This window comes from Perca fluviatilis, chromosome 14, assembly GCF_010015445.1.
Source record: "Perca fluviatilis chromosome 14, GENO_Pfluv_1.0, whole genome shotgun sequence".
Lineage (NCBI taxonomy): Eukaryota > Metazoa > Chordata > Actinopteri > Perciformes > Percidae > Perca > Perca fluviatilis.
In genome coordinates, this window is record NC_053125.1 from 27991492 (window position 1) to 28004957 (window position 13466).

Genomic DNA, 13466 nt, shown 5'->3' on the forward strand with positions numbered 1-13466 from the left:
ACTATTTCCGCGACAGGGAACTATTTGGGAACTATTTCCGTGACAGGGAACTATATCCGCGACAGGGAACTATTTCCGTGACAGGGAACTATTTGGGAACTATTTCCGTCACAGGGAACTATTTCCCCGACAGGGAACCATTTCCGCGACAGGGAACTATTTCCGTGATAGGGAACCATTTCCGTGACAGGGAACTATTTCGGTGATAGAAAACTATTTCCGTGATAGGGAACTATTTCCGTCACAGGGAACTATTTCCGCGACAGGGAACTATTTCCGCGACAGGGAACTATTTCCGTGACAGGGAACTATTGCTGTGACAGGGAACTATTGCTGTGACAGGGAACTACTTCCATGACAAGGAACTACTTCCATGACAAGGAACTATTTCCGTGACAGGGAACTATTTCCGCGACAGGGAACTATTTGGGAACTATTTCTGTGACAGGAAACTATTTCCGTGATAGGGAACTATTTCCGTGACGGGGAACTATTTGGGAACTATTTCCGTGAAAGGGAACCATTTCCGTCACAGGGAACCATTTCCATGACAGGGAACCATTTCCGCGACAGGGAACCATTTCCGTGATAGGGAACCATTTCCGTGACAGGGAACTATTTCGGTGATAGAAAACTATTTCGGTGATAGAAAACTATTTCCGTGATAGGGAACTATTTGGGAACTATTTCCGTCACAGGGAACCATTTCCCCGACAGGGAACCATTTCCGCGACAGGGAACTATTTCCGTGATAGGGAACCATTTCCGTGACAGGGAACTATTTCGGTGATAGAAAACTATTTCGGTGATAGAAAACTATTTCCGTGATAGGGAACTATTTGGGAACTATTTCCGTCACAGGGAACCATTTCCGTGATAGGGAACCATTTCCGTGACAGGGAAGGATTTCCGTGACAGGGAACTATTTCCGTGATAGGGAACTATTTCCGTGATAGGGAACTATTTAGGAACTATTTCCGTGACAGGAAACTATTTCAGTGATAGGGAACTATTTCCGTGATAGGGAACTATTTAGGAACTATTTCCGTGACAGGAAACTATTTCAGTGATAGGGAACTATTTCCAACAGAGCTAATAACACAAACTCAGTAACCGATGGAGGCAGCAGGTGAAATGTCTGTTTCTTTGTCAAGGAGTCTGGTGTTTCCCCTGGGATTGTTGAAGGGGGGAGTGGTGTCTGTGTGTGAAAATGTTTGTGAAAAACAACCTAAAAACAACTGTTCTTGTATTTTATAAATAATTAAACTGTTTGCATTTTAATAAACCCAAATACTGCTGACATTCTCACGATGAAAACACCTGGGAGCCACTTCCTGACCTTGTGGGAGACAACCACATAATTTCATATTGTGACTTTTGCTCAGGAATAGCTGCAGTAGAGGCCTTTTCGTCAGTCACTTTCTGCACTTTGAAACGAGTGCTGTAAACTGGCCGGTAAAAATGAACTTCGAGAAGATCTTCAGTGTTTCTGTCTATTCTTTGATTAATAATTATCTTTATAACAAATTGGTCCTTCGATGGTCAGCGTAACACTTATCAGTTCAATTTTCTAAGCACAAACGGATATTCGGAAAAAAAAACAGAAAAATGGGTTCTTCAAATATCCAATTTTTCATTTTTTTTTTTAAAAAAAAAAATTTTTTTTTTTATTTTTTTTTTTTTTTTTTTTTTATTCAGAAAAAAAAAAAAAAAAATTTTAAGGATTAGAAATTAAAATTTTTTTTTTATAAATTGCGCCTGGAATTTTTTTTTTTTATATTTGAACCCATTTTTCTGTTTTTCAAAATGCCTGTTTGTGCTTAGAAAATTGAACCGATGAGCGTTACACTGACCTTCGATGACTCTCCCCCAAAACGTGTGTGTGGAGGGTGTGTGTGTGTGTGAGAGAATGTGTGTGTGTGTGTGTGAGAGAGAATGTGTGTGTGTGTGTGTGTGGGAGTGGTGGGGCTATTGGGTCACACAACTATTTAGCAACAGTTAAAAATAGGGGCAAGGCTGCACGACTTTTGCTACATTGAACGCATAGCACAGGGGTGTCTAACTCATTTTCACTATATATATATATATATATATATTATTATAGTATATAATTATTATTATAACTATGTTTTCAGGCGCATACAAGAAGTTCCTCTACTCAGAAGACTAAGATTCCTTGCGAATAGAACACAAATCAATGTTCCTTTTGATGGGGATATGCCGATTTGATGAGCTGTATGGTGCAAGATGAATTTCCGAAGGGATCAATAAATGTCTATCTATACGCGTTTACATGACCAAAATTTCGGGTTAGAAAAGGGGTAACCCAGGTAGCATATTCGGGTTTTTAAAAACAGGAATATGAGCATATTCGGGTTTTTGCCGGGTTATTGCTAATATTCCGGTTTGGAACGGGTTATTGGCTGCTTGTAAACGTAGTCACTGTTTACTTCATTAAAAGGTCCCATGTACTTCCCGATACCAGCGTTTTAGGCAGTATCGGCACATCTCTAGAAATAATACGAGTTGTGCACGAAGGAATCTCCAGACAGCACACAAATGAAGAAGTCGTACACATAGCGCTGTATACTGCTACCTATAGGCATGTCTCTACAGTCTAATTAGGAGTTAAACATAGCGCTGTATACTGCTACCTATAGGCATGTCACTACAGTCTAATTAGGAGTTAAACATAGCGCTGTATACTGCTACCTATAGGCATGTCTCTACAGTCTTATTAGGAGTTAAACACAGCGCTGTATACTGCTACCTATAGGCATGTCTCTACAGTCTTATTAGGAGTTAAACATAGCGCTGTATACTGCTACCTATAGGCATGTCTCTACAGTCTAATTAGGAGTTAAACATAGCGCTGTATACTGCTACCTATAGGCATGTCTCTACAGTCTTATTAGGAGTTAAACATAGCGCTGTATACTGCTACCTATAGGCATGTCTCTACAGTCTTATTAGGAGTTAAACATAGCGCTGTATACTGCTACCTATAGGCATGTCTCTACAGTCTTATTAGGAGTTAAACATAGCTCTGTATACTGCTACCTATAGGCATGTCTCTACAGTCTTATTAGGAGTTAAACACAGCGCTGTATACTGCTACCTATAGGCATGTCTCTACAGTCTTATTAGGAGTTAAACATAGCGCTGTATAATGCTACCTATAGACATGTCTCTACAGTCTTATTAGGAGTTAAACATAGCGCTGTATACTGCTACCTATAGGCATGTCATACAGTCTTATTAGGAGTTAAACATAGCACTATACTGCTACCTATAGGCATGTCTCTACAGTCTTATTAGGAGTTAAACATAGCTGTATACTGCTACCTATAGACATGTCTCTACAGTCTTATTAGGAGTTAAACATAGCGCTGTATACTGCTACCTATAGACATGTCTCTACAGTCTTATTAGGAGTTAAACATAGCGCTGTATACTGCTACCTATAGACATGTCTCTACAGTCTTATTAGGAGTTAAACATAGCGCTGTATACTGCTACCTATAGGCATGTCTCTACAGTCTTATTAGGAGTTAAACACAGCGCTGTATACTGCTACCTATAGGCATGTCATACAGTCTTATTAGGAGTTAAACATAGCACTATACTGCTACCTATAGGCATGTCTCTACAGTCTTATTAGGAGTTAAACATAGCGCTGTATACTGCTACCTATAGACATGTCTCTACAGTCTTATTAGGAGTTAAACATACGCTGTATACTGCTACCTATAGGCATGTCTCTACAGTCTTATTAGGAGTTAAACATAGCGCGTATACTGCTACCTATAGACATGTCTCTACAGTCTTATTAGGAGTTAAACATAGCGCTGTATACTGCTACCTATAGGCATGTCATACAGTCTTATTAGGAGTTAAACTTAGCGCTGTATACTGCTACCTATAGGCATGTCTCTACAGTCTTATTAGGAGTTAAACATAGCGCTGTATACTGCTACCTATAGGCATGTCTCTACAGTCTTATTAGGAGTTAAACATAGCGCTGTATACTGCTACCTATAGGCATGTCTCTACAGTCTTATTAGGAGTTAAACATAGCGCTGTATACTGCTACCTATAGGCATGTCTCTACAGTCTTATTAGGAGTTAAATACCACCTGATTAGTTATTTTGTAGCTTGTGCAGCTGAAATTGGCTAGACACGCTCGGTTGCTATATGACAACAACTGCTTTAAGCCGAGTCTTGAGCAGAAAGCAGAGCAGTAGCCTAACGTTAACGCTAATCAAAAACGTAATTTTCATGTATCAAACTGTGAGATATGTGTGTGTAATATGTCAATAACTGGGTGAATACAATCCTAAATGTTAAAATCCATCTTTTCTCCGACTCGTAGTATCGTGTGACAAAAAGAACGCAACAACCCTCGCTGGTTATTCGTTTTGACATTGTGACGTCACGCTCGAGCTACTAGTCGCAATTACAAGACAAAAAGAACGCACCATTAATGTTGCCTATTCTTTTATCTTTTTTTTTTTACAGTTAAAATAAAATAAAATGAATAATACACAGCTGTGGACGTTGTTTACTTCATTAATGTGTTTACTGTGTTAATGGACTGAAGATGGGAGGAGGATTCGGTATTCGGCTTAACCCCCCCAAAAAGAAATCTTGATTTGGTGCATCCTTAGTTTCGGGGTCCGTAACTAGCAGTTTCTCCAATGATTTCAGGCTCTTGAACGAGGCTTTCGTTTTTCATGAATGGAAGGTCACGAAGGAGATGGAAATTTTACGGATTACGCTCAGTAAAGGCTCAGTTTTCACGGTATCTTTTTGTAACGGTTGGTCGAAAAAGGACCGGCAACTCTTTGACTGCGACAGCAGTTTTGAAAAGTCAACTCCGCTGCCACTGTCCACGAAACGTTGAACATGAGCTGCTCTCACAGGAAGTGAAGCGTGAAACTCATCGTTCATTCAGGACGCTGAATTAGGAGAGAGCCGCATACCAGACATACCTCCGCAGCTTCTGTTCACACCAGTCATCTGATGTTTTGTGTTTTTTGTTTTGTGTGTGTGTGTGTGTGTCTGTATGTGTAATCTAGAAAAAAAAATGTTCTTAGATTACAGAGCATGTCTCACAAGATTAGTGCCCTAGTTTGTCCAATCTTTCTGCCAAACACACACACACACACACACACACACACACACACACACACACACACACACACACACACACACACACACACACACACACACACACACACACACACACACACACACACACACACACACACACACACACATACTAACAGCGCTGCCTCTAGAGGTCACTGAGGGAACTATATAAGCACAGACGGAAATGATGACACTGACCATTAAGCTTCCCATCATGCTTAGGGTGTCGTACCAGCCTGATTTGTATGTGTGTGTATGTATGTGTGTGTGTGTGTGTCTGTGTGTGTGTGTGTGTGTGTGTGTGTGTGTGTGTGTGTGTGTGTGTGTGTTATGTATGTGTGTGTGTGTGTGTGTGTGTGTGTGTGTGTGTGTGTATGTATGTGTGTGTGTGTGTGTGTCTGTGTGTGTGTGTGCTAAGCTAACAGTTCCCACGGGAGGAGACTTCATATCCCATGATCCCGATGGAGGAATCTGAGGAATGTTCGCTGCTGCAAATTCCTGCACACACACCTTCTGTGTGTGTGCGTGTGTGTGTCTGTGTGTGTCTGTGTGTGTGTGTGTGTGTGTGTGTGTCTGTGTGTCGGTGTGTCTCTGTGTTTGTGTCTGTGTGTCTGTGTGAGTCTGTGTGTCTCTGTGTGTGTGTGTGTGTGTGTGTGTGTGTCTGTGTCTCTGTGTGTGTGTGTGTGTGTGTGTGTCTGTGTCTCTGTGTGTGTCTCTATGTGTCTCTGTGTGTGTGTCTGTGTGTGTCTGTGTCTCTGTGTGTGTGTGTGTGTGTGTCTGTGTGTGTCTGTGTGTCTCTGTGTGTGTGTGTGTGTGTGTGTGTGTGTGTGTCTGTGTGTGTGTGTCTCTGTGTGAGTCTGTGTGTGTCTGTGTCTCTATGTGTCTGTGTGTGTCTCTATATGTCTCTGTGTGTGTGTCTGTGTCTGTGTGTGTCTGTGTCTCTGTGTGTGTGTGTGTCTGTGTGTCTCTGTGTGTGTGTGTGTGTGTGTCTCTGTGTGAGTCTGTGCGTGTCTGTGTCTCTGTGTGTGTCTCTATGTGTCTGTGTGTGTGTCTGTGTGTGTGTCTGTGTCTCTGTGTGTGTGTGTGTCTATGTGTCTGTGTGTCTGTGTGTGTGTGTGTGTGTGTCTCTGTGTGAGTCTGTGCGTGTCTGTGTCTCTGTGTGTGTCTCTATGTGTCTGTGTGTGTGTCTGTGTGTGTGTCTGTGTCTCTGTGTGTGTGTGTCTCTATGTGTCTGTGTGTGTGTGTGTCTCTATGTGTCTGTGTGTGTCTCTATGTGTCTGTGTGTGTGTGTGTGTGTGTCTGTGTCTCTGTGTGTGTGTCTCCATGTGTCTGTGTGTGTCTCTATGTGTGTGTGTGTGTGTGTGTGTGTGTGTGTGTGTGTGTGTGTGTGTGTGTGTGTGTGTGTGTGTGTGTGTGTGTGTGGATAAAGTGTGAAACATCGCCACCTGCTGGCTGCCCTAACATCAGTCAGTCCATCAGGATGAATAAAGACCTTTGAGCTCTTTAAAGTTCTCCTCCACTCAAAAAACAAACTCTGCTTACTGTTGCTTGAGTATGGGCTCGAATAATAGATTAATCGATTAGTTGTTTGGTCTCTAAAATATCAGAAGATGGTGAAAAATGTGGATCAGTGCCCCAAGATGACGTCCTCAAACTCAAAGATATTCAGTTTACTGTCACAGAGGAGAGAAGACACTAGAACAATATTCACATTTCGATTACGATTATCACGTCAGCGATTCAATATCACGACGCGTCAAATATATTTTTCTATTAAAGCCATGTAGGATATTTAATTCAGAGCTTTTCAAGCTTCAAAAACCAAACATTCTGCAGTGCTCTAATACTAAATAACTAAAACTATACAGCACTGAGCACATGGCACCTCCTGAATGTGCAAAACACACCAGAATATGTAAACAGAAAGGTTGTTAGACCGACAGGTCTACATTAAACTGTAAACAGAAATGTTGTCAGGTCTACATTAAACTGTAAACAGAAATGTTGTCAGGTCTACATTAAACTGTAAACAGAAATGTTGTCAGGCCTACATTAAACTGTAAACAGAAATGTTGTCAGGTCTACATTAAACTGTAAACAGAAATGTTGTCAGGTCTACATTAAACTGTAAACAGAAATGCTGTCAGGTCTACATTAAACTGTAAACAGAAATGTTGTCAGGCCGACATTAAACTGTAAACAGAAATGTTGTCAGGTCTACATTAAACTGTAAACAGAAATATTGTCAGGCCGACAAACTGTAAACAGAAATGCTGTCAGGTCTACATTAAACTGTAAACAGAAATGTTGTCAGGCCTACATTAAACTGTAAACAGAAATGTTGTCAGGCCTACATTAAACTGTAAACAGAAATGCTGTCAGGTCTACATTAAACTGTAAACAGAAATGTTGTCAGGTCTACATTAAACTGTAAACAGAAATGTTGTCAGGTCTACATTAAACTGTAAACAGAAATGTTGTCAGGTCTACATTAAACTGTAAACAGACATGTTGTCAGGCCTACATTAAACTGTAAACAGAAATGTTGTCAGGTCTACATTAAACTGTAAACAGAAATGTTGTCAGGTCTACATTAAACTGTAAACAGAAATGTTGTCAGGTCTACATTAAACTGTAAACAGACATGTTGTCAGGTCTACATTAAACTGTAAACAGAAATGTTGTCAGATCTACATTAAACTGTAAACAGAAATGTTGTCAGGTCTACATTAAACTGTAAACAGAAATGCTGTCAGGCCTACATTAAACTGTAAACAGACATATTGTCAGGTCTACATTAAACTGTAAACAGACATGTTGTCAGGTCTACATTAAACTGTAAACAGAAATGTTGTCAGGTCTACATTAAACTGTAAACAGAAATGTTGTCAGATCTACATTAAACTGTAAACAGAAATGTTGTCAGGTCTACATTAAACTGTAAACAGAAATGTTGTCAGGTCTACATTAAACTGTAAACAGAAATGCTGTCAGGTCTACATTAAACTGTAAACAGACATATTGTCAGGTCTACATTAAACTGTAAACAAATTTCGGTTAATTTTTTTCGTTTATATTGTCAGGTCTACATTAAACTGTAAACAGAAATGCTGTCAGGTCTACATTAAACTGTAAACAGAAATGTTGTCAGGTCTACATTAAACTGTAAACAGAAATGTTGTCAGGTCTACATTAAACTGTAAACAGAAATGTTGTCAGGCCGACATTAAACTGTAAACAGAAATGCTGTCAGGCCGACATTAAACTGTAAACAGAAAGGTTGTCAGGCCGACATTAAACTGTAAACAGAAATGTTGTCAGGTCTACATTAAACTGTAAACAGACATATTGTCAGGTCTACATTAAACTGTAAACAGACATATTGTCAGGTCTACATTAAACTGTAAACAGAAATGCTGTCAGGTCTACATTAAACTGTAAACAGACATATTGTCAGGTCTACATTAAACTGTAAACAGAAATGTTGTCAGGCCTACATTAAACTGTAAACAGAAAGGTTGTCAGGCCGACATTAAACTGTAAACAGAAATGCTGTCAGGCCGACATTAAACTGTAAACAGAAAGGTTGTCAGGCCGACATTAAACTGTAAACAGAAATGCTGTCAGGTCTACATTAAACTGTAAACAGAAATGTTGTCAGGTCTACATTAAACTGTAAACAGAAATATTGTCAGGTCTACATTAAACTGTAAACAGAAATGCTGTCAGGTCTACATTAAACTGTAAACAGAAATGTTGTCAGGTCTACATTAAACTGTAAACAGAAATGCTGTCAGGTCTACATTAAACTGTAAACAGAAATGTTGTCAGGCCGACATTAAACTGTAAACAGAAATGCTGTCAGGCCGACATTAAACTGTAAACAGAAAGGTTGTCAGGCCGACATTAAACTGTAAACAGAAATGTTGTCAGGTCTACATTAAACTGTAAACAGACATATTGTCAGGTCTACATTAAACTGTAAACAGACATATTGTCAGGTCTACATTAAACTGTAAACAGAAATGCTGTCAGGTCTACATTAAACTGTAAACAGAAATGTTGTCAGGTCTACATTAAACTGTAAACAGAAATGTTGTCAGGTCTACATTAAACTGTAAACAGAAATGTTGTCAGGTCTACATTAAACTGTAAACAGAAATGTTGTCAGGCCTACATTAAACTGTAAACAGACATGTTGTCAGGTCTACATTAAACTGTAAACAGACATGTTGTCAGGTCTACATTAAACTGTAAACAGAAATGTTGTCAGGTCTACATTAAACTGTAAACAGAAATGTTGTCAGGTCGACATTAAACTGTAAACAGAAATGCTGTCAGGCCTACATTAAACTGTAAACAGAAATGCTGTCAGGTCTACATTAAACTGTAAACAGAAATGTTGTCAGATCTACATTAAACTGTAAACAGACATATTGTCAGGTCTACATTAAACTGTAAACAGAAATGTTGTCAGGCCTACATTAAACTGTAAACAGAAATGTTGTCAGGCCTACATTAAACTATAAACAGAAATGCTGTCAGGTCTACATTAAACTGTAAACAGAAATGTTGTCAGGTCTACATTAAACTGTAAACAGAAATGTTGTCAGGCCTACATTAAACTGTAAACAGAAATGTTGTCAGGCCTACATTAAACTATAAACAGAAATGCTGTCAGGTCTACATTAAACTGTAAACAGAAATGTTGTCAGGCCTACATTAAACTGTAAACAGAAATGCTGTCAGGTCTACATTAAACTGTAAACAGAAATGTTGTCAGGTCTACATTAAACTGTAAACAGAAATGCTGTCAGGTCTACATTAAACTGTAAACAGAAATGTTGTCAGGTCTACATTAAACTGTAAACAGACATGTTGTCAGGCCTACATTAAACTGTAAACAGAAATGTTGTCAGGCCTACATTAAACTGTAAACAGAAATGTTGTCAGGCCTACATTAAACTGTAAACAGAAATGTTGTCAGGTCTACATTAAACTGTAAACAGAAATGTTGTCAGGTCTACATTAAACTGTAAACAGAAATGTTGTCAGGCCTACATTAAACTGTAAACAGAAATGTTGTCAGGCCTACATTAAACTGTAAACAGAAATGTTGTCAGGCCTACATTAAACTGTAAACAGAAATGTTGTCAGGTCTACATTAAACTGTAAACAGAAATGTTGTCAGGCCTACATTAAACTGTAAACAGAAATGTTGTCAGGCCTACATTAAACTGTAAACAGAAAGGTTGTCAGGCCGACATTAAACTGTAAACAGAAATGTTGTCAGGTCTACATTAAACTGTAAACAGAAATGTTGTCAGGTCTACATTAAACTGTAAACAGAAATGTTGTCAGGTCTACATTAAACTGTAAACAGAAATGTTGTCAGGCCGACATTAAACTGTAAACAGAAATGTTGTCAGGTCTACATTAAACTGTAAACAGAAATGTTGTCAGGTCTACATTAAACTGTAAACAGAAATGTTGTCAGGTCTACATTAAACTGTAAACAGAAATGTTGTCAGGCCTACATTAAACTGTAAACAGAAATGTTGTAATTTGTAACGTATTCCGTTACATTACTCAATCTGAGTAACATATTCTGAATACTTGGATTACTTCCACACTGAATTTTTTTTCTTCCAACTGGCTGAATAGGGCTGTTAGGCCCGAGTCTCCCCCGGAAAGTAGTCCCGAACTGCATACTACAAAAACCTAACCAGTCTAAGCTACCACGAGCTAATATTAGCTAACGTTAGCTAGCATGTCAAACAGGGCTAGTAAGTCTTTCAACAGCTCTGGGGCTAGTAAATCAGCACATAGCAGAATGTAAAGTCGCACATCAACTACGCGGGTAGCTACCTCTTCCGACTCCATTGCGATGTCACTACCCAAAGTGAGTAGAGCGCAGATGTGAGTCGCGCATGCTCAGATTTAAACGGTTTATGGCATAACGTGTCTTACTGAAATTTGTGAAATCTGTAAAATAATAAACTTTTCTCTTTACACACGATAACAGAAGATGGAAATCGTTTCAAAAACGTTGTAGCTCTCTGATTGTTTGATTGCTAACGTTTTAGCTATCTATGATCATTTGATTACTAACGTTTTAGCTATCTATGATCGTTTGATTGCTAACGTGTTAGCTATCTATGATCGTTTGATTGCTAACGTTTTAGCTATCTATGATCGTTTGGTTGCTAACGTTAGCTCAAAACGCCATTCAAGTGACAGCCTTTGTTGTGTCTGATTGCTAACTTGTAGCTAGCAGTCATTTCAAAAACGTTTTAGCCATCTATGATTGTTAGATTGCTAACGTTAGCTAAAAACGCCATTAGCATCTAGTAGGCTACTTGATTGCTAACGTTAGCTCAAAACGCCGTTAGCATCTAGTAGGCTACTTGTCGCAAAGTGACGCATGCGCGACTCACATCGGCACTCTACTCACTTTGGGTAGTGACAGCGACTGATCACGCAAATAGCTAATTTTTTTGTTTTCATTTTGGGGCTTCTGGGAAATGAATGTAGTTGCTTTAATTTATTTTAGAGAGTGAATAAAGTCGCGAAACAGAGAAGTATCGTCATGTAATCCATCGATTTCAACAGTGTAACCAAGGGGGTAAGCCTTGCTTCAGAACTCGAGCCATCATGGCGCCATTTTGTTGCTAACTGGCCATCACCTCCTGTTAGCATTCCGCTGACCGCCATTTTTTTTTTATGTCACTTGACTGAGAATAACTTTACATCTGAAGAGTTTAAAGACTCGATTTGTCCGTTGTTTATTTCTAAAGAAACACGACAATGTATAAAAGGCTCCTTTACCTTGTAGCTCACGTTATGGCTCCGTAGCAGACGCTTTTATAACAATATGCTAACGATTGGGTCATAACCACGAGACTTACTGTCACACAGTAGAGGAATTACCGTATAGTACAGGAGAAGCTCACAGACAGTTTGGACTTCCATTAGCTGTTTATGTTTAAAGTGCCCATATTATGAAAAAAACACTTTTTCTGGTGATTTGGGGTGTTCTTTTGTGTCTCTGGTGCTTCCACACACATACAAACTTTGAAAAAACTCCATCCATGCTGTTTTGAGTGAGATACGGTTTCTGAATGTGTCCTGCCTTCAGTCTCCTGGTGAGCTGTTCAAAATCGACTCGGACTGTGACGTCACAGTCCGAAATGAGCTGGCCTAACCACAACCGTTAGCTCGTAGATAGCGTTAGTCGGCTAATGCTAGCGTTAGCCGCGCCTTAACGCTTATCCTACGTCCGTTCTCAATAGCAAAGCACTGCTACAACACACACAAGTTCACCATAATCTACAAAAGAACTACTTACGTAATGCGCCCTCATTTAGAAGTCTCCCAGCTAATCCTGCCTTGTAACTGACCAAAGTTGGAGAAACAGGCTTTCTTTTACTGTCTCTAGAGTTAGCTAGCTGACATGCTCTACATCTGAACTACTGAGCATGTGCGAGTGCAATCAAAGATAGTACAGAAGAAGAAGATGAAAAGAGGTCTCACTCTGTAGCTAAAACAGAAACCAGGTGAAAAGAGGATCTGCAGCAGTGAGAGAGAGCTGTGCAGTACAACAACAATATGGTGTTTTTTGAAAATTAAACCATGTAAACCTATTCTGGTAAAATCTTAAAATACAGATATGAACCTGAAAATGAGCATAATATGGGCGCTTTAATTACTGATGTTAACTAGCATGTTAGTGATCAGTAATTAGCCTGTGCCTATGTTATCTCCTTACATATACCTACGCTCTCCGTCTCTGTAAGATTGGGAATGATTGAGATTTGTCTCGGCCCAGCTACCAGAAGACTTACAACTTTCAGACAGGTTGATGACCTCACATCTACGCTGTCTCTCTCAGTTGGAGGCTGCTCAGTAAAGGAAGAGATCACTGGAAAAGTGCTTCTAACAGCCTTCACTGGTCTCCGTCCAGAGCAACGGGGTCTATTGGTCCATTATATATACAGTATGTCAATGAGTGTAACTGTATTCTGAATACCAACTGTTTATATTGTAACTGTAACAGAATACAGTTACTCATAATTTATATTCTGAATGCATGTACTCCCCAACACTGTCGATACACCATGCGCCCCTAACTCTGGTTCGGGACACCCTTGCAGTTGTTTTCTGCAGCTTTAAACAAAAACACACAACACACGGTTTACAATACGAACAAATCCCTCGGCTAGATGAGGCGGACTTAGCTCAGACAGAAATGGCGAGATGACATAATAACGCCCACAAGCAGTTGTTTTATTGTAATAAATCTGATGAGGATTTT

The 13466-nt window shown here is 39.4% G+C and overlaps 1 protein-coding gene across 1 annotated transcript in view; it reads right to left on the reverse strand.

The window, feature by feature from the left end:
- Nucleotides 1-13466, reverse strand: part of LOC120572574 (cilia- and flagella-associated protein 251-like) — a 33872-nt gene that overhangs the window by 12838 nt on the left and 7568 nt on the right. Inside the window, exon 3 of the mRNA XM_039821898.1 lies at nt 13248-13318. Within this exon, the coding sequence (XP_039677832.1) occupies nt 13248-13318 (71 nt within the window). The remainder of the gene's footprint in view (nt 1-13247; nt 13319-13466) is intronic.